Source organism: Perognathus longimembris, chromosome 26, assembly GCF_023159225.1.
Source record: "Perognathus longimembris pacificus isolate PPM17 chromosome 26, ASM2315922v1, whole genome shotgun sequence".
NCBI lineage: Eukaryota > Metazoa > Chordata > Mammalia > Rodentia > Heteromyidae > Perognathus > Perognathus longimembris.
In genome coordinates this window covers 791234-815895 of record NC_063186.1, presented here as the reverse complement: position 1 = coordinate 815895, position 24662 = coordinate 791234, and the positions used below count along the sequence as shown (strand labels likewise).

The following is a 24662-nucleotide window of genomic DNA, read 5'->3' as shown; positions in this document are numbered from 1 at the left end:
CCCTCTGGGTTTGGAGGCCTGTTGCCCATTTCTCTCAGTCTATTTAGCTAGACAGGAGCTGGGCACTGGACAGTGGAGGCAGCTCTCAGAGACTCAGAATCTGCGCACCAGAAGTCTCTGCCCCTGGCCCTTCACACAAACCACACCGCAGGAGAGGCAAGCATTGCCAGTGTAGACCACAACACCACACCTGTGAGTAACTGGTTTAGAGCTCCACGACACACTTACCGTTCATACCCAAGGAGAGCTCACAGACTAAGGAGAATTCTCCCTGCTGCAGAGTAAGAGGAAGTCCCAGCCTCCTGCACACTGAACTCACCCTCATGCTCCTTGTAGTACGTGACTCCGTGGGAATGGAACGTGTAAGGCCTGGAGGCAAAGTTTTTTAGGTGTACATAGACGGTATCTCCAACTTCCACCTTGATGATGGGGCCTAAGAATCCCAGCCAGCTTGGCTTGTCCACAGTGGTCCTGAAGTGTCCATCCGTGTATTGGATGTAAAGGGCCTTCTTGTATGTGCTTCCGATCCTGTCTGGACCACTTCGAAGATAGACGTCAGACTGTTCCCTGCAAGGGAAAAGAACGCAACTCTGTCAGAAGCTGTCATTCCTAGGGAAACAGCGGTATAATTAAGAGAAGTCAGAAATTACATTGCAATTAAAGAGAAGTGAACAACGACATTGCATCCATTTAGGGGCAGCTCTAGGACCGAAGGAGAGAGCAGGTGGCAGGCAGCGTTTGGTAGTTGTGTGAGTTGTTTCAGACTAGGGCTGTGGCAAAGAGGGGCAGTAGAGGGCAGCATCGGGCTGGCCCGCGGTGTCTCCCGGCTGGTGCCACACCAGCCTGGGACCATGCCTCACCCAGGAATGAGTCCAAGCAGCAGACTCCCTCCATGTCCAGAAGACTGCCTAATGCTATTTAACAGCGATTCTAATCTGTGTCCCACCACTGTGTCCCCTGCTGACTACGAAGGTGCACACTGCTCTGGAATTCCAAAGGCTGTATTTGAACAATGCGTGGGTGTGTATATGTAGTTCCTGGAGTGCATCCACATCACATCCCTTTCCACCCAGGGTCACAGGTTTGTCACTGAATTTCCCTGGTATTAGCCAGGCCCTCAAGCAGGAGGAGAATTGCCTGACCTGTGACTCCCAACAAATCCAAGGATTCCTTGGTGAGAGAGGGTATTGATCCCAAGCCGGCTGGCCTGAAGTGATTTACGTGGCGTTTTTCACAGTTGGAAGTCCTCACCTATCCAGTGCCATTGGAACACAGATTTTTATCTTGTCTTGCTGCTTTACTGTGAATTATTTCCTCTGACCCAAACTGGGGTACATTGAACCTCACAGGGTACCTGGAGGGAAGTCTGTTTGCTTCCAAGCCCTCCAAAAGGTCCTGGGTGTCTTATGTCCTGGGGTGTCTTACTTAACTTGAAGAGTGTGGTTGGGGACAATGGGTCAGTTACTGGAAGCTGGAGGAACTTTGCTGGTTTGCTGCCTAGCCACAGGCATCTTTTGTAGTTGGTCTTTGAAGCAAACAATTCACATTTAATTGTGGTTCTTCCTGTTGGCTCCCCTCTAGTACAGTAGACACATTTCCCTATTTTTAGTCCCCTGTTTAAACAACAGAGGCCAACTCCTATTAGACGGAGAAATGATTTTCTTTTTAATACCAGGAGATATCTTAAAATGTTGATATTTCAAGATGATTTTCCTCTTGGTAATTCAGAACTCATTCAGTGTTCTCAATTGATGTCTAAGTTAAAGGGTATGGTGGGCAGAAAGTTTCTGGATGGGTGGGGAACTTCGCTAATCCGGCCATGGCATGTTAAGTTTTTATTGTGGCACAGTAGTTATCGATCACCTTGCAGAATCACAAGCAGGAAGTTGGGGGCCTCACGACTGTGTGTCTGTCCAGAGCATCACAAGATGAAATCACCACATTGCAAGGCTGAGGCCTTGCGGAAAAATCCACTTCCTGACTCAGGTTTCTGGCAGAATTCACTTTGTTGAGGTTGTAGAAATAAATTCCCTGTTTGCTTGTGGCTGTCACCCTTGGGCCTCTCCTGGCTCCTCGGTACCACCCGGAGGCCTGTTGGTCTTGTGGTCTGTCTGGTGCCCTGTCTCCCTCCCCTAGCGTTGTGTGGAGTTCCCCTGGGGTCTGTCCCCTGATCCTCTAGAACTCAGCTGCTCAAGTACTAAGAGTTACAGCTGCCACCACATTTTACAGTCAAAAGAATCAACCCCTCCCTCCCTCGGCCCTTCCATTTCCTAATTTCTAGAACGAGGGAGTTCTTTAGAGCACGGTAGAAACTTCGTCCTACACTTAGTTTATGCTCAACAAACTGACTTCCTCTCTAATAAAAAATGACAGGAGGTAGGTGGACCACCACTTAGGTAGGACAGGACCTGAATTAATTTTAATTAACAACTAATGCATTTGGTTTTCATCATGCTGCTGAATGAGCCCCTTGTACATACTGGGCAAGCATTGTACTGCCGAGCCACACCCGAGTCTAGTATGTTATTTTATATCCAATCCTCTCCCTTGGAAATAAAATCCGTCTATTGTTGACATAGTATTTAGTCAGGAAAACACATAATCCATACAAAATAATGCTTCTAGAAACCCATTAAAAATGTTATACTCCTAAGAAGAGACTATTTATCTCAAAAGCAGATTAAAAAGATAATAATTACAAGACAATTTATAACTTTTTATTACCAGCAATAATCACTTTATAACCAGTTAGCTTTAGGTCATAAATTTCCCTTACTCCATATTACTAAGCCAGTAACAGAACAATTATCAACTATACATTTTTTCACTGTGAAAAATGTTAAACCCCCCCTCCCAATACTAACAAATAGAAAATCAAAAGAAAACATTTAGCTGTTTTGTGGTGAAACGGATTAGTATGCACCAGTTAGGAAGAGTTGGTAGTTTGGAGATGTGGCACACCTCTTTGGTGTGTGTGTTTACGATACAATCGTGGCAGCTCCTGGTTAGACTCACTTGTGTTTATGACCACTTGAATACTTGGCTAATACAGTGCAAGTTGCTTTTGAATGCCAGTTTCTATTTGGTGGTAAATGTTTAATAACCATTAACACAAGTGATGACCTGTGTCTAGACAAACTTCCGTAATGAAAGGCTGCAGGCAGCTGTGCTTTTTGTCTTCCTTCTGATCGGTCTCGCTTGAAGTAGAGACAGGAAATTTCCTCGGTCATTACAAGTACCCAGCCCTGTGCATGCACAGCACCTAAGGGATTTGCCAAGCAGGCACTAAGAACAGCTTTACGTAGTCCCCTGTGTAAAACAAGTCTACGAGCCGGGCTCACCCCATCAGCCCACACTCAAGACACCCAGTGTGAGGTAGAAGCAGAGCGGTTCAAAGTATAAATGAGGCTTTACAAGATTTTTAAAAATACTAATATTGTACCCCTCCCTGTCACTAATAAGCAGTAAGGATAATCAAAATTGTCACATTCACACACACACAAAACAGATGCTTCTGGGTGGTACAGAAATGGTCTGAGGAGAGCGCAGGACACCAGCCTGGGCCGAGGGTCCCAGAGCAGACTGCTCTCCAATAAAGAGGGCCGAGAACCAGGAGACCCGTGAGTGGAGCTTGTTTTCTAGTCCTGAATCAACCTGAGGACACAGCGCATCCAGTCACCTCATATATATATATATATATATATATATATTTTTTTTTTTCCAGTTGGTAACTCATAACTTTGGCCCACAAACCACAGAAACAGCAACTTACTTGTTAACCGAAATGAGCGTCTTTTCCCGGTTGTCAGAGGCATAGTTCCAAGTCGTCTCCACAATTCCAATGTAATAGTGCTTATCTTTTGTCCAGGCTGTAGAATTAGATAAAAACAGAAAAACGCCAAGCATCCAAAGCTTCATTCTTTCCCCCTCTTGGAGCCTGAGACGCAATAAAGTGAAATCAGAAGCAGGCGTGTTTATAAACAAGGCTTTCTTCCTTTATTTGCCTGATTGACACAGTTTGATATTGCACAAGAGTAAATCATTTCATTAAAGCAAATAACATTTTCCAGTTTGGTTTGGTTCTCGTAAGCCCAAGGAGGGAAAAGGCAGCTCCTGGTTGCCAAGCTTCTCTTCCGCCAAATAAGAAGTACAGTTATTGTTGGACAGAGTGTACATAGCTCTGTGTCCTCCCATTCTCCATGGAAATTCCAGGTGGGCAGGGGACACCTCTAAATGCCCCCTTTGTGCCCCAACAAGAGGAGGTGGCTCCGTGCCCTGTGTGCAGTCGCCAGTTAATAACACCAGGATGAAGGTTATGTAAAAGGGACCAAAGCACCCAGCTCTTCAAACTTAGCTGGAACTTTCCCCTCTCTTTTAAAAAACTGTCTTTAAGTAGTTGTAAAAAGGGACTTCAATTCCATGTACCCATTTACGGATACAATGCGTCTTGATAAGTGTCGCCCCTTCTATTGTTCTCCCCCATTTATCTCAACCCCACCCGACTCCCTCAAGTTACCTGGTTCCATTTTCACCTATGTACACTGACTATCATGGCGGGACTCTCTCCCCCCTTCCTCTCTCTATTCATTGGCCTCCCTCCCCCTCCCACCTCCTGCGTCCTGGCATTCATTTTGTTAATCTGTACATTAATTGTTCAGAGGGGGTTAGACCATTGGAATCTGCCCTACACATGCCCTACTTTAGTCAGTTTGCGTGTGTGTATATGCACATGACCCTTTATATGTTTTCATGTATGTGCATAATATAGATTTAACTTAAACACGTGAGAGAAAATTTGCACCATTTGTCTCTTTGGGCCTGACTTCACGTAATAAATTTTTTTCCAGGTTCATCTGTTTCTTTGCAAATGGTATAGTATCGTTCTTCCTAATGAATGTGCTCCTGGCCCGGGCGTGTGAGGTGCGGGCGGTGCTCCTGGCCTGGCCTGGGCGTGTGAGGTGCGGGCGGTGCTCCTGGCCTGGCCTGGGCGTGTGAGGTGCGGGCGGTGCTCCTGGCCCGGGCGTGTGAGGTGCGGGCGGTGCTCCCGGCCCGGGCGTGTGAGGTGCGGGCGGTGCTCCCGGCCTCGTGCACGCAGGCCAGTCCTCTGCAGCCCCGCACACCCCAGCCCTGGCTGGGAAATGGCCTTAGATAAGCAACCTGATTCAGAAAACTGAACCACAGCATCAGGACGCCCCGAGCCTCCATCTGGAGCAGAGATAGCCTGGAGCTGAGCCCTGAGCTCCAGGCTACACGGAGGGCTGGGTGGCTCTGGCCCTGCCCGGACTCCACTGGCCCTATCTCAGAACCAGAGCAAAAAGGGATGGAGGCCTGGCCCAGTGGGAGAGTGCCTGCCCAGCAAGCGTGAAGCCCCAAGCTCACGCCCCAGACCTGCCAAAAATAGAATCCCAGGGTGTACCTTTGTGATAGGTCGTTGCCTGCTGGGTGGTCTGAGGAGACTAGCACAGCACAAGTTTTTATCAGGCCCTGCTATTTCTTTTTCTCTCTCTGTCTCCATCTCTCCCTCCTCCTCCTCCATCTCTCCCTCCTCCTCCTCTTCTTCCTCCTCCTCCTCCTTCTCTTTCTCTTCCTCCTCTTCTGGCTTTCTGGTTAAGGTGAATGCTGTCTGTGATTAGCCAAGATGCCGAGCTGATTTGTTCTGCCTTATTCTACCTGGTAGGGTAGGACCATGGCATCACCACCGTCCTGCCTTTAGTCCCCACCAGTCAGTCCCCAGACACAGGCTCTTCTCAGCCCCCCCCCCCCGCCCCCGCCAGCTGGGACTAAGCCTGCCTGGGAGGTCAGGCCGCCAGGAGCCCTTTCTTTCCCCCACGGCGTTGGGCAACTCTGGAATTTTGTCTGAGGGTGTGACCGGGCACCGAGCTGTGGTCATGAGTGCCCTGACGGCCCTGGCCAGCGTGAGCCCTCCTGGGCCCTTGCCCCCTGCCAGCCAGGTCATGACCAGTAAGGGGTGGGGTGACATTCCTGGCCACTCCAGGCCCCTGGGCCCCAACTCAGCAATTCTGACATGGACCTGGGTCAGGGACACAGGAAACCAGAAAGCCCAGATTCTAATTTTTTTTTTTTTTTTTTTGCCAGTCCTGGAACTTGAACACTGGCTGCTATCCCTGAGCTTCCTTGGTTCAAGGCTGGTGCTCTACCACTTGAGCCACAGTGCCACTTCTGGCCTTTTCTGAGTAGTTTATTGTAGGGATTACTGGGAACCGATTTGTCCAGTCAGAGGGCCTACATACATCTGAAGCCGTTCCTGATACGTTACTCTGAAGTAATTCTAAAGGAAAAGGTAGTCAAGTTGACATTTCCAGTGACAACTTTTAATTTCAACAGGCACAACTAAACCATTATTTGAATATTATCCTCAAGTCTTGATGAGGGCTCTGACTTCAGCAGCCATGTCTTGATAATGCAACACATTCTTGTCCTTAATCAAATTATTCCAGGCTATAGAAGAAAAAGAAAGAAAGAAAACCACGTGAGCAAGTTGTAAATGCACCCTGTTTAATGATCCCACTACAGATACCAACTTAGACTTCTATTTTATATTCAGAACGTGACAGAACAGAATCTCCATCAGAAAGCCCTTTGATGCTATGCATTTTATGTACTTCAAATGTCCTTAAACAAAAGACAAGATGTCTCCGTGGTGATTTCTCCTCACACCTGATTTGTTGAAGAAGGGTGGCAGTTCTAGCCATCACTAAATTAGCAACAGTAACCTTGACGTTTTCATAGAAGCTGTAATAAAGGCATGCTTTCCCCCTTGTCAAGCCCCTTGCTCGTATGTATAAAGAGGGGCTCGCTATAAAATGGCAGCACCAGAAGGCACATTTGTTTCGAGAGAAAGTTCTGAGCCTTTGACTGTCCTGCAAACACAGAAAGGAAAGGCAAGGAAATCAGAAAGGAACAGCTAAGGAAAGGCAACGTTTCTCCCGCTCCAGGCTAGGTCCACAGTGAGATGGTGTTGGGTCAGAACCCTCAGTGCTGTTCGCCCCTCAGGAGACGAGAGGTTGGGTTTTCCGGTGCCTGAGCTCTCAGGAGCACACAGACGGGTCAGCGGATGCCTGGGACGGTCAGAAGAGCTGAGCCGCGGCTCTGGGAGACAAAGGGAGCCCTGTTACCTGGACCACGACCGTGTAGGCTCCGCACAGCACCTTGGACAACTGGACAGCCACCCGCAGGAGGCACACGACAACCTGAAGCCCACTGAGGGTGATGAGGGAGCAGAACAACACGATGTTCCACTCCACCACGTGCGCAGGCTCCAGACACCGGCTCCACACGCTGGAGTCTGTAAGGAAACTGAGGCAGGAGCGGTGTGGGCAGCAAGCCCCGCAGGTGATCTGGGAGGACCTTGGGGAATTCGTACACCTCACGAGGAGGAGGGTGATAGGAATAGGGCGTTAGGGTAGGGACACAGAAGCGCTGAGTAGCGGTGTGAATTATTGTGTCTGAAAAGCCCCTCGGATAGCAGACGAGGCACACAGTCTGCCTGGCACACGGTGAGCTGGACAGTTGATTATAAATGCCGTGTGCAGTTCCGGTAGCAGGCAAGACACACGGACAAGGGTTCCATGGTAGCCCAGGATGACGTGGGCCAGGACGTCTGTGTGACATGCCATCGTCACGTGTGAACACAGCAACCCCAGGCCCTTGGGTAGGAGTCCAGAGACTGGCCTGCCCAGTCCATGAGGGAGTGGAGCCCGTACAGCGCAGAAGACCCCACCCGGGGCAAAGTGCAGAGGAATCCTGCCAGACCCTCTCTGCTGTGTCCCCAAGTCCTCAAGCCGTGACTCTGCACCTTGAGTGACAGGATGACCTGGATAGCCGGGCGGCCCAGCCCTTGGCTCCACACCGTAGTGAAGGTTTGGGAGATGGTGGAGAGACGGCGGGGGCAGAGTTGCAGCCGGGGTGGGAATTCAACGATGCCCATCCCCAAAGCAGGCTGAGACCCACCAGAGCTGCCCACGTGCCGAGTGTGTGTGGTCAGCGCTCCTGGGTGGGGTGGGATCTTGTGCGTGGACTTTGGCCCTCTGCGTTCTCCAGTGATGTAAGCCCTGGAGCCCCTCCACCGCGCCTGCCCCCCGCCCCCCGCCCAGCCTCCTGCAGGAAAGCCCCCGGCTCCAGCAGCTTCCAGACCATAAAGCCCCCCTCCCCCCCAGGCCACATGTGAGCTGTGGGGAATGTGCTCTCCATGGCCCCCCGAAGAGGGGGCTGGAGGAAATAAGCCGTCTGGGCACTCTGCCCTAGGCAGTGGACACTGGCCTGAGCCCCAGGCCCGGTGCACCGGGGTCTCTGAGCCGCGGGGACCCCTTACCGCCCTGCGGTGTCCTCCAAGGCATAGCCCCAGCCTCCGTGCGTGCGGCAGTAGGGGCCCTGGACGAGACCCGCAGCGGAGATGGCCAGGCAGTACCCCGCGGAAGCCACACCGAGGGCCGCGAAGAGGACAGACAGCACGGTCTAGGTTGAAACAGAAGGGGTTAGGGCCTCGCCCGAGACTGGGCCTGCTGGCAAGCAGCCAGACGGCTCCTCCTCCCAGCCTTCCGCATGGCACTTAAGCCTGCAGCATACCACACGCAGCTGGAAAATGTAACCCAAGCCTGGCTCACGTGTACTGGGAGTTGAACTCGGGGCCCTTTGGTTGCTAGGCAAGTCCTTGAGCCACACCACACGCCGCATTTGCTCTAGTGAGTGTCTGGTGTAGCAGGAAATGCACGTGTGACCACCACACCTGGCTTATTTGTTGAGACGGGAATCTCCCTAACTTGTTTTGGTTGGCTTTGAACCGTCTTCCTCCTGATTTCTGCCTGTTGAGTCTCCGGGATTACAGGTGTGAGCCAACAGAGCCAGCTCACTCTTCAAATGCATTTTTAAATGACGTGTTGTTTGCCATCACATAGAAGAAACTAGGAAGTTCCCTACACTTCCCCTTTTTATTTTGGAATTTTAATGGCATGATCAACCCACTCACAACTCCTCTGCTCTGCATTAGTGAAGGTAGACTCTTCACACCAAGGACTGCGGGGTACCAGGTCTTAGCCTAGGTGTGCTTCCTCATGATCGAGACGGGGCAAGGCCTGCGTTCTGTGTTCTACGAGCACCATGCACCAGCAGATGGGCTCAGGGGAGCGGCACAGGCCAGATGGGGTGACCTTTGTTCTCCTGGATCAGGGTGTCCTTCAGATCTAGGCCCACACAGCTGCCCTTTCCGTTTTGCAATTAGCAAACAATTGCCCCTGTGACCGGAGAAGGGGATTGTGCATCCCACAATCTGAATGTTTAAACTTCATTGCCTTTAGAGAGGCTTTTCTGCTGCTTCTCCACCAGGGCCACCTTGCTAAATTAAGTAGCTAACTGAGTTTTCCCAAGGCAGCCATTGAAGATGCCGACTTGCCATTTTGGTAAGGCATACCCACCAGCTGGCTGGCCATTCCATCTTGACTACACATTAAATTTCCTAGGGGGAGGGGGATATTATTTTAAAAGATCCATGCCCAGGCTGTACCCAGAACCACTAAAGCAAGGACCCCAGGGGTCGGGGGGGGGCAGACTCTAGATGGGAGGTCTTCACCTAGCTACTAAGTCTCTGGCTCTCTTTGGGCCACGCTGCCTCGTGTGTAAGGAAGAGTGACCTCTGGGCTAGGCCAGGATCCCTGGGCTGGGTGACGGAGAGGGTGCTGGAGCTGTGTCTCTGTGTGTCTGAGTGGAAGAGGGCGCAGCCCGCTGCCCAGCCAGAGCCCCATCTACCGTGTAGCCTTCGCTGCAGTTCTCGCTGGGGCAGCAGCGGTAGTTGTAATCGTGGTCCAGGACGAGGAGCACTGCAGCTACTATGAGCATCTAGAGGGTGCAGAGAGCAAAGGTCAGCAAGGAGGTCAGAGGTGGAGCACTGACCCCCGCTGGTGCTCCTGGTCCGGGGAGGAGCGGTCAGCAGGGTCTGCAGCCTCTCCACCCTCGGGGCTGGAGGTGAGAGGCCCATGCTCTGTGCAGCCTCCCCTCGAAGACGGAGCATCTCCCATATGCTCCAGTGCATCCTCTGCATCTGCCCACCAGAGAGCTCTGCCCACCCCGCCTGCCTGCCTCTCTTTCCATCCTTAGATGACAAGCAATGGTCAAGGCAGGTTTGGGCCACAACCGTTTTCATGTATCCGCAGAGTTTTCTCATACCCCTCGGTTTCACATCACGGTAATAATAGTTTACCCAGTTTCGTCCTAACTTGACTCACTTGATGCGGAAGGACGTGAATGTTTACAATGCTCTATCTTTGTAATTATACTCGCATTGCTGCATAAAGCGAATAGGCGCTCTGCAGGCTGCTGCTTCTAGTTGTTTCCTATTATAAATAATGTTTGCTACCACAAACATCGGTGCAGCCCTATTTTCCTCAGATTTAGGACAACTGAGTCAAGGAACATGAGCTATTGGGGTTGGTGGTGAGGGGAATCTATTTCTGTCATACCAGACTCTTCCACAGAAAATTCACACTTAGTCCAACCCACAGCCCTAGTGATGTAACACTCACACAGAACGTCTGTAGCCCTGCATATAAATACGTAACAGTTTGTTAATTTAAAATACAAAACAGAATAAAGCCCAGGATGGTTTCCAACATAACTATTCACATAGTATAAAAACCAAATGCCCACAAAGCTGCAGACCCATGACACCGGGTTTTCCTCTGCGTTTCTGGTGTGTGGCTAGCTGACTGGCAGTGCACTGTTTTCGTGAAGGAGACATGCAGAAGTGCGCTTTCCTCTGAGTCACCGGCATGACTGACTGGTCATTTGTCCGTAATGGGCACCGGGAGAGGAGGGAAGGCCCTTGGAGATCTGGCCATTGATAACTTGGTCTCCTACTCAGAAACAGCCTCTGTTAGCGGGAAAGTGCAGGGATATTGAATGATGACATGACCCATTGTTTAATGAATTTATCATCACAAGTCACTAGCTCTGTCCCGATACTTGGGGTGATTTTGTTTAATCTCTACAGTCACCCTGAAAAGTAAATTATTGCCAATCACATTTCGAAAGTTGTTTTTGTTTTCTAGTCACTTGCTTGAATTCCCACAGCACTCAGGAGAGAGCTTAGACCAAAGGCAGTTAGCGTGAATTGCCCATCCCTAGTGTTTCCTTCTGCCCTCTCCTCCCTCCCGCTGCCACCACCCAAGCTAAAGAACACACGTGTGCACACAGAAGGGCTGCTCAGGACGAAAGCGCCTCTGCTGAGATAAGATAGCCTGGCACGTGCAGAGGGCTCCGCACTGTACAGCATCGTGCTCGTCGGGGCCGGAGTTCCTCAGACATTCATCACCACCTGTTTCCTATGTCAGAGTAGCTTCTTGAAAACAAAGCAGACCCCAAACCCTAAGGCCTGCCCCCCCACCTCACCCACCTTCCAGACCCCAAACTGCCGGCATTTAACGGGACGATTCCTCCGTTCCTCATGACCCTCGCCGGGCACAAGTCAACGCCAAGAAGCAACGCCCATCCTGCGATCCCGCCTCCAAGTCAACTTACCAAGACGCCGGAGAAGCAGATTCCTTCAAAGTACCACACGTGGTTGCCCGGCGCGCCGGCGGCGGCTGCATAGGCCGCCTGCCCATTTGGGAAATACAGTAAGACGTTCACGATCACGCTCCAGAGCGCCAGCGGGACCAGCAGGGCGCTGAGGCAGCCCTGGCACCTCCGGGACCCCATCCTGCCCGGCGCAGAGCCTGCGGGGCCAAGCACAGGACGGCGTCACCCGCGGCTCGACCCCCTTCCCGCCTGCCCGTCCGTCTGTCTGTCTGTCTGTGCCCGCCTGCCCATTTGCTCCGTCCACCCATCTATCTGCCTTCTCTCCCGCCTCACCTACCACTCTCTGGGGGCCCGGCCCGTCACTTCATGCTGGGGGAGCCGGGCCGTGGAGGGCGGCGTGGGCTCGGTGTGGAGCTGCGGTGAGGAATCGTGACTGGCCGTTGAGAGAACAATAGGGGGATGATGGACAGCCCGAGCCCGAGCCGGTCTTCATCCTGTGCCAGAGGAACGCGGGCCTCTCGCCGCGTCCCCTCGCCGCGCTGCTGAGGACGGAGCCCTGAGGATGTGAAGAAGGAAGGCGGGGCCGGGGGCAGGAATCGGATCTGCCGGGTTCCACCCATGGTGGAGTCTGGGCTAAAGAGAGACACGGCGAGGAAGCTTGCACTTGAGCGCCAGGCTGGTCAGAGCTCCCTGGCCCTGCGCCCTTTAGGACACGTGCACATGCACATGCTCGCCAAGCTATTTACAAGTGAGAAGGGGCACAAAAACCTCAGAGGGGCTGGGGGGGAGGAGGAAGGGGAACAGCACATGATATAGCACACCTCCCCTCCCCTCCGCAGGAGTTCACATCTGCTGCCTCTGCCGCTCTGAAAAGCAGTGTCAGGCACGGAGGTGTGCCTCCCCGACCGAGAAGGGAGGAGGCAGGCAGGGTGACTGACCCGATGGAGGCTTTGTAAGCCAGGGGCTCGGAGCACGGATTGGGAATTCGCCGTTCCAAATTTCCACCTGAAGTCTAAAGGGCCCCCGGTGACAAGAGAAGGGCACTGTGGGAAGGAAGCGTGGCACTGGTGTGTCACGGACCTCGCCGGAGCCGTGGGGAGGGTTTGAGGGCCGGGGTGGCCTGGCTTGCACTCCTGCCTGCTGGGTCCCCTCCTTGACTTCCTATCCTAAGTCTCGGCTTCCTCCGCTGTGAAATGTCAGCCTTCCCAAGGGACCAAGGAAGGGTTAAAAAAATAAAATAAAGCCATGTGTGTAAAACCCGTACGGGGCAGACAGGCAGCCACCCCCGGTGGGGATTGAACCCAGGGCAGACGCTGGGTCCCTGTGCCCTTCAGTCACACATGGCTGTCGGCTGATACCCGGGTCGGAACGAAGTCTGTTCACGTGTTCCGGCCCCCACCCCAAGAACGGGAGTGTCGTGGAATCTGAAAGTCTTCTTCCCAGAAATGCCCCCATTTCGTGTGTTACTGCCCACCAGTCCATCATAAATGCCTTCCATTCAAGAGGGTAACATGGAGCCAGGTGCAGGGGAAGGAGCCCAGCAGCCCTAGCCGCAGGAGGGTCTGGAGGTGCCCAGAGGGGGCTTCTGGTAAATTCCGCTTCCCCAGAGCAACAGGAGTGAGCCCAGGGAGAGGATGTTGAAGGCACCGAGAGAAAAGCTCAAACGGGCAGGAGGAGCATCGAGGGCAGTGCCCCACTCCTGACCCCCCCCCCCCATTCCTCCCGGGACACCTCTGCATGGCACTCTTGTAGTTTTTGGCTTTGTCTGCATGTGAATGAAATCACGGGGCATTTGTCTCTGTGCCTCTGGCTTTCAGTCACCAACACGGAGATCTCTAGCTCCTTCCGTTTCCTTGCGGAGGACGTGACGTTCTTGGAGACTCCACGGTGCTCCCTGTGTGCATCCGTGCCGCCCACCTCTCTGCTCTTTAACTTAGCGAGGACGTGTTTCGGCGTAACCCTGGCGAGTAGGTGCCAGCGAGCCACTGGGCGTGGCTGTGCAGGGCCAGCTTGGGGGTGCGCGGGCTGCCGGTGGGCACTGAGGCCGGGGCAGTTGCCCAGATGGGTAAGTGGCGTGTGCCACGAGGATGGGGTCAGGGAAAGGCCTTGTGTGGCCGCCCGCCCAGGTCAGCCCTCCCTGCTGGTTTGACGACTCCGCTGTGTGGTTATGAAGCCTGGGAGGAGGGGCGGATAATGCCTGAGCAGCTTCCGTTTGGAATACTTCCAGCCGCGCCACAGACGCGGCGGAGGAAGGGAAGCTGGTCGGCCGCAACACTGGATGAAAGTCGAGAAAAGGGAAGTGGGCGGTTTCTTCCCCTTTGGTCCTCTCCTTAGTGAAACTGTCCGGTGGAGCTGTTTCCAGAGGGCGCACACATTCGCTCCACGTCGGTCCTCAGAAAACCATTTTAACCTGGTCAAAGATAGCATCCCGAGAGCCCTTCCCCTGCAGGACAGCCCACTTCCTGCGGGGAAGAGGGAAGCGCCGCCGGGCTTTTCCTGTTCTCCAGAGGGCCCAGCTCAGGAAATCCTCAGGATACCTGCTGCCCAGGGTTCTGCCAACCGGAAACAGGAAACTCCACCTAAAATAGCCTGGGTCTGCGGCCCCTGAGCCCATCGGCCGCCCAGCACCAGCCCCGGGGCCGGAGGAAGAATCTGAAATAAGTTCATAAATAAAACGGCTGCAGAGATTTAAAAAAAAAAACAGCCACAGGGGGGAGTATCGGGACCGTCTCCCTGGAAGCTCAAAGCGGATGAACTTGCCGCTTCCAACCGGCCAAGGACACGGAGTCCTGGCCTGGGGTGAGGGCAGGGACCCCGTGGGAGGCCGTGTTTGCCTAAATGCACGCTAGAAAGCAGTGTCCCACAGCTGTGTAAACAGGGACCCTGTGAGTTTTTGTTTATCATTCTTTCTCTAACATCATCTGGCCCCAAATGCCAGAAGAGTGTAGGTTTATCGGTAATGTCTGCCTTGTTTGTTGACCGACGGAGACCGAAATGCCTACACAGCCCTATTCACCCCACGCCCCCAGCAGGGCGCCACAGGGAGCTGGAACAACCTCTCTGTTCATTCCCGTCCACCCTGCCGGGCCATCCAGAGGGGACATCTGTGCACTCAGCCTTCCCCAGGGAAAGACCGGGGGGGGGGGGCGGGCTACACCCAGAGATCTCTCCTTGCAAGGCTCAGCATTTGTGCCCAGCCGAGGGAGCGCATGTGTTGGACGGCTGACCACACCACGGGTGTCGAGTCTCCATTGCACTCAGGTCTGGCCCCGTGAGGGGCCGGGCAGCCCTGGGACAGTGCTTGGGGGTCTCCGAGGGAGCACTCCATCATCCGGGGCGGGGGTGGGGGGGTTCTCCCGCCAGCTGGGCCAGCTTCTCCAGAGCGAGCACCACCCCCTGCTGGCGGAGCTTGGCACTGTCGGCCGGCAGAGGAAGGCAGAGTCTGAGCCTAGAGGCCCGGCGGGAGGGCAGGGCTAGGAGAGAACTGCCGGTCACTAGGGTCTGCAGAGTGCCTGTTGGAGGAAGGTCATGGAGAAGCTTCTGTGACGCGCCTCCAGAACTGGTCCCGGCCCGCATGCTTCCTCACGCACCTTAGCTCAGCCAGACACCGCATCACCACCGACCGAACGGAGGAGACGCAGAGAGACGCTGAGAAACTGACTTAGGGTAACATGACTAGAGCATGGGGGGGGCTGGGCTCCCACGGCCTCACTGAGCCCTCCCCAGACCCTGACCCTGACCCTGGCCCCGAGTCGAGCCTAGCAGGCAGGCAGCTCCCCAGAGCCCCGGCCCACGCGGGGCCTCTCACGCTGGGAACACCGAGCGCTCTGTAAACATGACCTCACGTCTTCAAACAAGCGAGTTAATGTTTGCGGAAGGTCCTTGCGCTCTGAAGGTGGTGGGCACGGCGTGAACGCACAGCCTTGTCCAGCAGCAGGGAGTGGGGAGCGAGGGGGCAGGGATGTCTCCTGGGAAACCCCGCGGGCCAGGGCCGGGAGGCAGGAACGGGAGGCAGGCCCCGTGAAGCCACCTCTGCCTTGAGGATGCGCGGGGCCGAGAAGAAGCGAGGCTGGGCGAGTCCACTGGGGACCAGTCTGTCAGTGGCTCCTGCCGGGCAAGCTGGAGAGAGTTCTACAGCCCATCAGGATGTGGGGATGACCAAGGACAGCTGCCGTGAGGCCCAGAGCACCCCCTGGAGGAGGTTCTAGAAAGTGCCATCTGAGAACCATTGTGTGGAATAGTGGAATCTTCGGAAGAGTTTCGGGAGCACGCCACGCGGACACTGTCCCAGTCCAGCCAGACTGCCAGCCAGCAGCAGGCAGCCGCCCCTCCATGGGGATTTAGATGCGGCCAGGTGATCTGGGGTGGCCATCCCTCTTCCTGCCCACACAGACGTGAGTCTCTTCCTCCGCCATCTTGCTTGGCACAACTCCACCCTTCCGAAGACCCTTGCCCAGGTTAAGAATTACGTTGTTTGTTAGTGGACCTGTCGTTTCCTCAACAGAAAACACCAGCAGGGCATAACTCAGGAGCCGTGAGCACCTTACCTCTACGCCAGCCTCAGCCGGCTCCACCCATTCCTCCCCAGCCCTGGAGAGAGCCTCCTCCCACCGGCCCTTCAACTGCCCGGGGCGGCGGGCAGAACCTCCCATGGTGCCTTGCCAGCAATTGGGCTGGGGACGTTTCCAAAGTGAGACAGATGAGTGGGGAGACCTTAGCAAACAGAGGTCACGGGATCTGCAGAGAGCAAACGCTAGGGAGAAACAGCAGCTTTTATACCAAGACCCGGGACCACAAACACCAGCAGAGCGGCAGTGAATATTTTATTTTGTCTCCCACAAGCCAGCCTTGGGGGGAGGAGGTCTCTCCCATTCTTCCACACCCCCCCCCCCATGCCCACGACAGGGACCAGTGACTGTGTTCTGCATCTTCCATGTCCTCTCGTCGTTGCACACGCCCCTGGTCTTTGCTTTCACGCTCGAGAGGCTGAGGCCCTGGAGGCTTCTGCAGCGCCCCTCTCAGAGCAGAGAGACTGCAGGGGCCCTTGCTGGACGCTCACGGACATGTGCACAGAACAGCCCACCGACCGCGAAGGCCCACCGCCTCCGTCCCGGGCTTAGAGAAAGCAACCGACCTCTCTCAATGAGAAAACACGCGTGTGCACTCGCGCAGCAGTAAGGCAGCGGACTTGCGTCCTAACTACAACGGTTTCCCCCGGTGCACCGAGGCCGTTCAGTTAGTAACTGCCTCCAGAGCACTGCTTGATATTTTCTCGTTCCTTAAAAAAATAATAATGTTTGTTTGCTAAGTTGACACACCAGCATCTCAGAAAGACACCAGTCTTTATTCCTACATAAAGGCAGAATAGAAAATGGAGTACAGTGTTTTCCAGTAGTACAAGTAGTATATAAATATAGGGAGCTGCGTTCGGCGTGGGGCGGTTCTCTGCCTTAGCAGTCGTATCTCTGTGAAGAAAATAAAATGTGCGTGAGCCCATGGTGGGGACCGGCCGACGGCGAAGTCCCTGCATAAAACAAGCAACCTCAGCCCTGGCCCGTTCTCAAGGACTTCCTCAACAAAGCCGCTCCGTCCACCCTAGCGAGACCCGCTCAGGGAACAGGGGTGTTGGCGTGAGCCAGCCGTGTCTGTGTGCGTGCATGTGCATGTGCGCATGTGTGCATGGGTGTGCATGGGCATGCATGGGGGTGTGTGCAGGGCTTTCAGCCTAGAGGCCTAGAAGACAACGCCAGGAGACTTTGGCACTGGGGTGGCTCAGTGGCAGTGATCTTCTGCCAAGGGAAATGCCGCCGTGTCAGAGCGTCCTCCCTCCACGGCAAGTCCTGCCCATCTGAAGGCTGCTTTTGCCTGCTCACAGCCTCTGGGCCCCAGTGCATCTGCCCCAGCTCGGGGAGGCAACATCCCAGGTCAGACCATGTGGCAGCTTCCTCTACTGACTGCTTCTGCCTGTCCCCATAATGCTCCCGCACCAGAGTCCAGGCTGCCTGTGCAAGGTGCAGGGGCTGAGCATAGGTGAGTGTTCAATAACTTAGCGCCCCTGCACCCAATCCCAGGCCCCCCCAATCCCAGGCAACTCCACCCAGTCCCAGGCCCCTGCACCCAATCCCAGCCCTCCCCCTAATCCCAGGCACCTCCACCCAATCTCAGCACCCCCCCCCAGTCCCAGACACCTCCACCCAGTCCCAGCCCCGTCCCCCCCATCTCAGGCCCCTGCACCCATTTGCAGGGGCCTCCACCCAATCCCAGGGGCCCTGCACCCAATCCCAGGGCCCCCCTCCACCCTCTCCAAACATCCCTGTGCTGAAGGCCCCCTTTTCTTTGCCGTGGAAACTTGGCAGGCTCCAAAATAAATTATTAATCTTCCTGTGTTTGCCTGATAAGAAAAACCAGGCTTTTATTTTAACTTCCCTTCAAAAATTGTAGGAATTTTCCATATAGTTACAGCCACAACAATGCACTTTTAATTTCCATTGGTTTTTTTTTTTTATCCCGTTTTTAAAGGAAAAGTTAGGAGAGGCCTGGAGTCCCGAGGAGGAAGTGGTTTTGAGATTATAAATTAAGCGTCTGTTTGCTACCCCGTGGGGCCCCCCATCGGTTCAGTGGTGGGACCCCCATCGGTTCAGTGGTACATATCTCCTAGGAAGGAACTGGGGCTAGAACTTTCCCTGCCCCGCACACGCGGAGTTCTCTCCTGACCCGCGTCCTCAGGAAGCAGGTGCTTCCTGGCTTTCTCTCGCGGAGAGAGGCTCTCTGTGGGTGCTGTTCTACAGCCCGGGCATGTCGGGGACTCCTTATTAGGAAGAATTGCAGAGAGCCCGTTCAGGGTGTGACAACCTGGGCCCCGGTGTCTAAACTCTGAGTCAGTGTTTTCTGGAAAACAGGTTCAGTGCAATGACCCAGGCAGTAAATGCTGGCCACTTCTGGAGCGCGCTTGGCCAGGAACGTGGCGCATCACGGGCGAAGTCTGGATGCCCCTCTGTGTCTCTGGGACCAGAGCAGGAGCGGCCAGAGGGAGAATGAATTTGACCCTGGAGGGGGCTGGGGGTCCCTAGGCATCGTGGTCCTAGGTCCCTAAAGACAAGTATGGAGAACTGAACCAAGATGCCCCCGAAGCTTAGTCCTGACCTACGCCGGATGCTGTGACACCTCGCCACAAAGACAGTACAACAAGAAGGACTGGCAGGCCGAGCCTGTTTTCGTTTATTTATGTTTCCAGTGCTGGAGATGGAACTCACAGCCTGGCTTGCAAGGCAAGCACTCTACCACTTGAGCCACTCTTCCGCTACTCTTGTTTTTTTATTTTTTTGCTTTAGTTATTTTTCAAATAGAATCTCATGCTTTTGCCTGGCTGGCCTTGGACTGCACTCTTCCTACCTTTGCCTCCTGAGTACGTGGGAACCACAGGTCTGCACCAACATACCCAGTTTCGATTAGTTTTGTTTGTGAAATCAGGTCCAGGCTGGCCTTGAACCCGTATCCTCTTGTCTCTGCCTCCCTGGTAGCTAGAGTTATAGGCACTTGTCACCACGCCAGCAGTTGACGGTGTCTGGCTTGCCTGTTTCTCTGATGGCAAGAATGAAATGCTCCCAAACCAGGTTGTGGCATTTCCTGCGGGTCCTTACCTGCTGGCGTGAGCAGCAGTACCCACAGAGGCCTCCGAACACTCCGTTGATGACTTGAATGAGGCACAAGATGAATTCAATCCCGCCGAGGGCCAGGAGGAGGGAGAAGAGGGTGACGTTCCACTCTACCACATGCTCAGGCTCCTGGCACCGGGACCACGTGGAGCTGTCCATAAGGTACCTGAGGGCAGAGCGAGAAACCCCTGACACGTCAGCACGCCCGGGGTGTGCTGGTTCTTACCCAGAGAAGAGAGAGAGAAGAGAATTGATGCAGTATCGTCTGTTAGAGCCTTTCACAGCAGGCCGGCCCACACACGGAGACATGTAGCTCAGATCTAGCTCTAAGGATAAACATGAAATGAAAACTTAAGTATTTGACCCCTAATGACCTCTAAAAGACATAGGAATTCCCGTAAACCAGAGCAAAAATGAAGGCTATACTTCTGCTATGTTTAAAGAGAAGCGCAAGCACGCGCGCGTGTGTGTATGTGTGTGTATTTTCCACTTAGATGTAAAAACGTGAATACCTGTTAAGGTAATCGAGTTATAGGAAGTGGTTTCATGCTCTCATTGCTACATAATTATTATCGCTCTCAGCTACAAGACATTTTTTAAAATGTATGTAGAAAATAAAATATATTAGGGTTTTGCTTCAGATCTTCAAGGCAGTAATTTAGACCATTTCATTAACACTCCCACTGCTTACTCTGGGAAAAATTATCCAAATTCTGCCAGGCTTAGGGATTTCCGAAGCTCAACTTTTTAAGTGAGATGTTTGGGATACAACTGCTTTGGCTTTTAAGGCATAGGTAATTTGCATCCAAAAACAGGAGGATTGAGCCCAACTAATTTGATTTCTCTTCTCCACTCCAGTGGTAGCGTATCCACACACAATCATATAACTAGTGGACCTTCCTGTGCAGCTTTCGACTTAGGAGAGTGACACATACCTGAGTGTTCTTTATATCTGAAAACCCTCCACCTTCAGTTACTTTCCTAGAATTTCAGCCTTTGTGATCCAATTGAACATTAGCATTCTTAATGAAATAGGACTCAATCTTGTGGGAAAATCAGGGATTGACTTAGCTCCACAAAGAGGCCTGGTGTCACTCCTTTCTTATTCCTCTCACCGCCTGCCCAGGCAGAACAAAGGAGCTTGGAACTGGAGTCTCAACTTGGAAACAGCTCCTCCAGCCAACCAAAGATCCAATTCGTTGATTTCAAACAAACACGCACACAAAAATTCCACCCAGCTGGCTCAGCCTCTCTGCTTATTGGTAGAATAAAAGTCTGTATTTTTCAGGTCACAGAGTTAAAAAAAATAATAATTGGCTTTGTCTGGTTATTTGGCAACTATTATTTGGCGTTTGGGGACTGCTAGCTATTCTCCATTCCCCATCTTGAACTCCCTGGACAGTTTTAATCGAGGAATGATGCAGAACAGGAAGCTGCAGGGGTCAATGGGAGGAGGGGCATAAAGCCGCTATAAAAAATAAATTAACCATGCTTCCGCCTCTGCCTGCATTCCAGCTGCCTAAATCACAACTTATTTTAGAGGCCGTTTCAGGCAGCAGTTTTGTAGGTTTGTGCTCACATGAATAATTGTTGTGTACCAGCACACCAGGTTCTGCACGAAGATGAATCACAGTCTCCAACAGAGACTTCCTGAAAGTGGCAGCTTTCCTGGAAAAGCCGCCCACCTGTCCGTTCTGCCTGTTGTAAGCGGGTAGCTGCTACTACAGCTCGCTGTACCGCCACAGAGGGCGTGTGTGTGTGTGTGTGTGTGTGTGTGTGTGTGTGTGTGTGTCGAGCACCATCTCCTGGGACATCCTGCTCCAGATGAAGTATCGGGAGGCAGAGAGGTCTGTCCCCAGGGGCGCACAGCTCATGATCTCGCAGAGAACACGTGTGTAGGTACACACATGTGCAGTTTCTCTATCCCCCTTATGTGCACGCCGTCAACACCACCCCGAATGTAAGGACAACACAGCCTCCCTGCTGATGCGACTTTCGTTCAATGTGCTCAAAACTGTACCCTTCAAAACTCAGCTTTGCTAGTGGAACTGGGAAAGGACACCCCGTTTATTCCTGCCCCCCCCGAAACACGTGGTTCATTGTGACCGCACAGATCCTGCCCGCTGCTTGTGTCTGCTGCCGTCCCCGTAACTGAGAAGAGGCAAAAGCCATCCTAACACGGTGGAGACTTGTGACTGCCCCCGGTGGGGCACTGTCACTGGGACCTCGCTAGTGGTGTTACACGCGTGTGCCGTGGGGTGGGGCGCTGTCACCGGGACCTCGCTAGTGGTGTTACACGCGTGTGCCGTGGGGTGGGGCGCTGTCACCGGGACCTCGCTAGTGGTGTTACACGCGTGTGCCGCGGGGTGGGGCGCTGTCACCGGGACCTCGCTAGTGGTGTTACACGCGTGTGCCCCCGGTGGGGCGCTGTCACCGGGACCTCACTAGTGGTGTTACACGCGTGTGCCGCGGGGTGGGGTGCTGTCACTGGGACCTCGCTAGTGGTGTTACACGCGTGTGCCGCGGGGTGGGGCGCTGTCACTGGGACCTCGCTAGTGGTGTTACACGCGTGTGCCGCGGGGTGGGGCGCTGTCAGCGGGACCTCGCTAGTGGTGTTACACGCGTGTGCTGCGGGGTGGGGCGCTGTCACCGGGACCTCACTAGTGGTGTTACACGCGTGTGCCCCCGGTGGGGCGCTGTCAGCGGGACCTCGCTAGTGGTGTTACACGCGTGTGCCGCGGGGTGGGGCGCTGTCACCGGGACCTCGCTAGTGGTGTTACATGCGTGTGCCCGCGGGGTGGGGCGTGCTCCTGCGGGCCTGGCGTCTGGCCGTGCCCACGTGCTCTGCAAGCTCGGGCTGTGGCCCAGGCCCGGGTTCCAGCTCTGCCCTCCCCTCCCCAGCAAGCTGTCCTGGGAAGGCACACGTCTGTCCCTGCCCCCCGCCCCGGGCGCCCCGGGTGCTGACGGCAGGGGAACCGAGGGCCCAGGGGATCCCCCAACAAGGGTAAGGAGCTGGCCGGCCCAGGACACCCGCTGCCCGCGCTGCCCCTGCCCGTGGGGGGGAAGCCCCGGCCGGGCGGGCGGACGCCAGTGACCTACCCGCCCTCCGTGTCCGCAAAGGTGTAGTTCCACTGGCCGGAGGCGTCCGCGCACAAGGGCCCTTCCGCCAGGCCCAGCGCGGCCACGATGACGCAGTAGCCGGACCCCGCGATGCCGATGAGGGCGGCCAGCACCGAGGACAGCGTCTGCGGAGGGGGGAGAGGTGAGCCGCGCCCCCCCCCCGGCCCCACGGGGCCCCCCCAGCCCCACGGGGCCCCGGGACGCACCGCGCAGCCCTTGCCGCAGTCGTCGCAGCCACAGCCGTCCCCGTCCTCCAGCCCGATGAACACGCAGGCCGGGAGCAGCATCTGCGGGGACACAGAGTCAGCCACGGCCGCCCCGCAGGAGGGGGGAGCGGAGGAGAAGCGCCCCGTGCCCGGCCGTCCAGGGCCACCCCGCAGGAGGGGGGAGCGGAGGAGAAGCGCCCCGAGCCCGGCCGTCCGCAGCCTCCTGCAGGGCTGGAGCGGGTCACGTCGGAGCCGTGTGCACGGGGGAGGCGGGTGCCACTTCCCCGGGCTGGCTCAGCCCGCCCGGCCCCATAGCTACGCAGGAGGCTGAGAGCTGAGGACCCGGGCAGGAAAACGCCGGAGACTCTCGCCTCCAATGAACCAACGAAAATCGGAAGCGGAGTCCTGGTTCAGGAGGCAGAGCGCCAGCCTTGCACAGAAAGAGCTCCAAGACAGCACCCAAGTCCTGAGTTTGAGCGCACACACACACACACACACACACACACACCCCACTCTCACGCACCACCCACTTCTCTGTGAGGCTACAAAGCACTTGTTTTAGCCAGCCTCACAGTCATGCTTTTGAAGTGAAGTTGGTGTGAAATACCTGAAGTTCAAGGTCTAAAGAAACCCTAGTGCAGACTCAAGTGGGGCGTTACCAGCGTGGTGTCTGTTCTAATGATAGTAATGCTTAATTTCAAAGCAGATTCTCCACGCCTCGTTAGTGTGCTAGATTTCAAGGTTTTAATGTCTTTCAGTTCAGCAAGGGGAAAAGAATGTCTGAGAGGCATTAATGACTGACTGCACACGATCTCTCTTTTAAAATGCTTAACTCCAGCAAACCCAGGTTCCTCCGCGCTCTCTCCACGGTTAGGCCGGGCCGGAGCTAGTTCTTTCTTGGAGTTGGCAGGCAAATCCCTCACTTCAATTCAAAACAAACCTTGGAAAAAACAACACATTCCACTCTCAGCTCCGGCTAACGGCAGGAATCTTTCAGACTCCACACCCCAGGATAGAGTTCTCAGGACTTTTGTAAATAGCACTGCACTTCCTTCACTGTTTTCTCCTTTGCCACCAACACCTCAGAGCTAACAGCAGAGAATTTGGATCCAAAACTGAGCCCACACCAACTCTCCACCCCCCCGCCTCCCCCCCAGTGCACGCAGAGTGACACACACCCCTTCCACGCCGCCCCCCACCCCGCCCAGAAACTACATCCTCTCAACCTGGCTTAAAAGTATCTGCTGTTTAAGTAAGAGAACTTAGGGGGGAAATGATCACGTTTAGTTGAAACAGGGCTGGGTAAAGCAACTTATAATTAAATTAATGGAACACTTAACGCAACCTTTGTGTAACCTGCTTTCAACAATGAACAAACGATCCCGGGTTTTTGGAAATAAACATCACAGGAAAAGAGACTGTGTAAGGTGTAGAAATTCCCCGCCACTTACCAGCAAGCCCCCTCCAGCCAGGCCCGAGAAGAACCAGACAAAGCGGCTGAGGTGGTGTTCCGAGGCGTACTTGGTTTCCCCGTTGGGAAAGTAAAGCAGGATGTTAGCCACGATGCAGAGCGTAGCCAGCCACACCAGAGAGTGCCCAACGCACCGGGCGCACCTGCCGTCGCTCATGGTGACCGCTTCCCCGCGCCGCCTCCAGCCCAGAGATGCCCCAGGACGCAGAGCCGGCGGCAGTGGAGAGAAGCCAGGCAGCTCCCGGCCCATCCCGGCTGCCCCTTAAATACGGCGGGGGCCTTAGTCATCGGAGGGAGGGAGCCCTTGGCTCTCATTGGCCCTGGCCACAGGTTGGCCGGTGGAGAGGTGGGGCTTGCCCTTTGAGGGGAGTCCTGAGGACAGCCAGGCAGGGCAAGATGGGAGACTCAGCCTTGGTCCCCACCTGCAGGGAGGGAGAGCGACAGCTCCTCCCCTTGCTGCTCAGGTCAGACTCAGCGGGAGAGTGGAGCACGGCTTTCCAGTGCTGCGGACGAGGAGAGAGCGGGCAGCTCCGCTCCGCGTGCTCCCTGGACGGCTTCCAGCCCAGCCTCCGCGCCCGGCACCCCTGCACCGCCTTAACTGTGTCCCCGTGACCAGAGCAAGTTTCTTGAGCTCTGCACTCTTTCCTTGTCTGTTAAAGACAAAGAGCGCGAGCTGTCACT

The 24662-nt window shown here is 54.6% G+C and overlaps 3 protein-coding genes across 7 annotated transcripts in view; all 3 read right to left on the bottom strand.

Annotated features, from left to right (window-relative positions):
- Positions 1–4046, bottom strand: part of LOC125342486 (ceruloplasmin) — a 30499-nt gene extending 26453 nt beyond the window's left edge. For all 4 annotated transcript variants that reach the window (XM_048334676.1, XM_048334679.1, XM_048334678.1 and 1 more), the window contains exons 1-2: positions 3773–4046; positions 320–567 (exon numbers count right to left, since the gene is read on the bottom strand). In XM_048334676.1, the coding sequence (XP_048190633.1) occupies positions 320–567; positions 3773–3918 (394 nt within the window). In that variant the 5' untranslated portion in view covers positions 3919–4046. The remainder of the gene's footprint in view (positions 1–319; positions 568–3772) is intronic.
- Positions 4047–6243: 2197 nt separating this feature from the next.
- On the bottom strand, positions 6244–20149 carry Tm4sf18 (transmembrane 4 L six family member 18). Of its 2 annotated transcripts, none has more exons than XM_048334693.1 (6): positions 20145–20149; positions 11530–11726; positions 9763–9852; positions 8333–8475; positions 7137–7317; positions 6244–6459 (listed from the first exon to the last, which is right to left on the bottom strand). In XM_048334693.1, the coding sequence occupies exons 2-6, from the start codon at positions 11707–11709 to the stop codon at positions 6445–6447; spliced, it is 609 nt and encodes a 202-aa protein (XP_048190650.1). In that variant the 5' UTR covers positions 11710–11726; positions 20145–20149; the 3' UTR covers positions 6244–6444. The 2 variants fall into 2 exon arrangements, with proteins under 2 accessions (XP_048190650.1, XP_048190649.1); XM_048334692.1 differs by lacking the exon at positions 20145–20149 and adding an exon at positions 11863–11909.
- Positions 16340–24236, bottom strand: Tm4sf1 (transmembrane 4 L six family member 1). The gene is made up of 5 exons (XM_048334691.1): positions 23962–24236; positions 22511–22591; positions 22284–22429; positions 19170–19350; positions 16340–16994 (listed from the first exon to the last, which is right to left on the bottom strand). Exons 1-5 carry the CDS (start codon positions 24229–24231, stop codon positions 16980–16982), a joined length of 693 nt encoding a protein of 230 aa, XP_048190648.1. The 5' UTR covers positions 24232–24236; the 3' UTR covers positions 16340–16979.
- Positions 24237–24662: the final 426 nt, after the last annotated feature.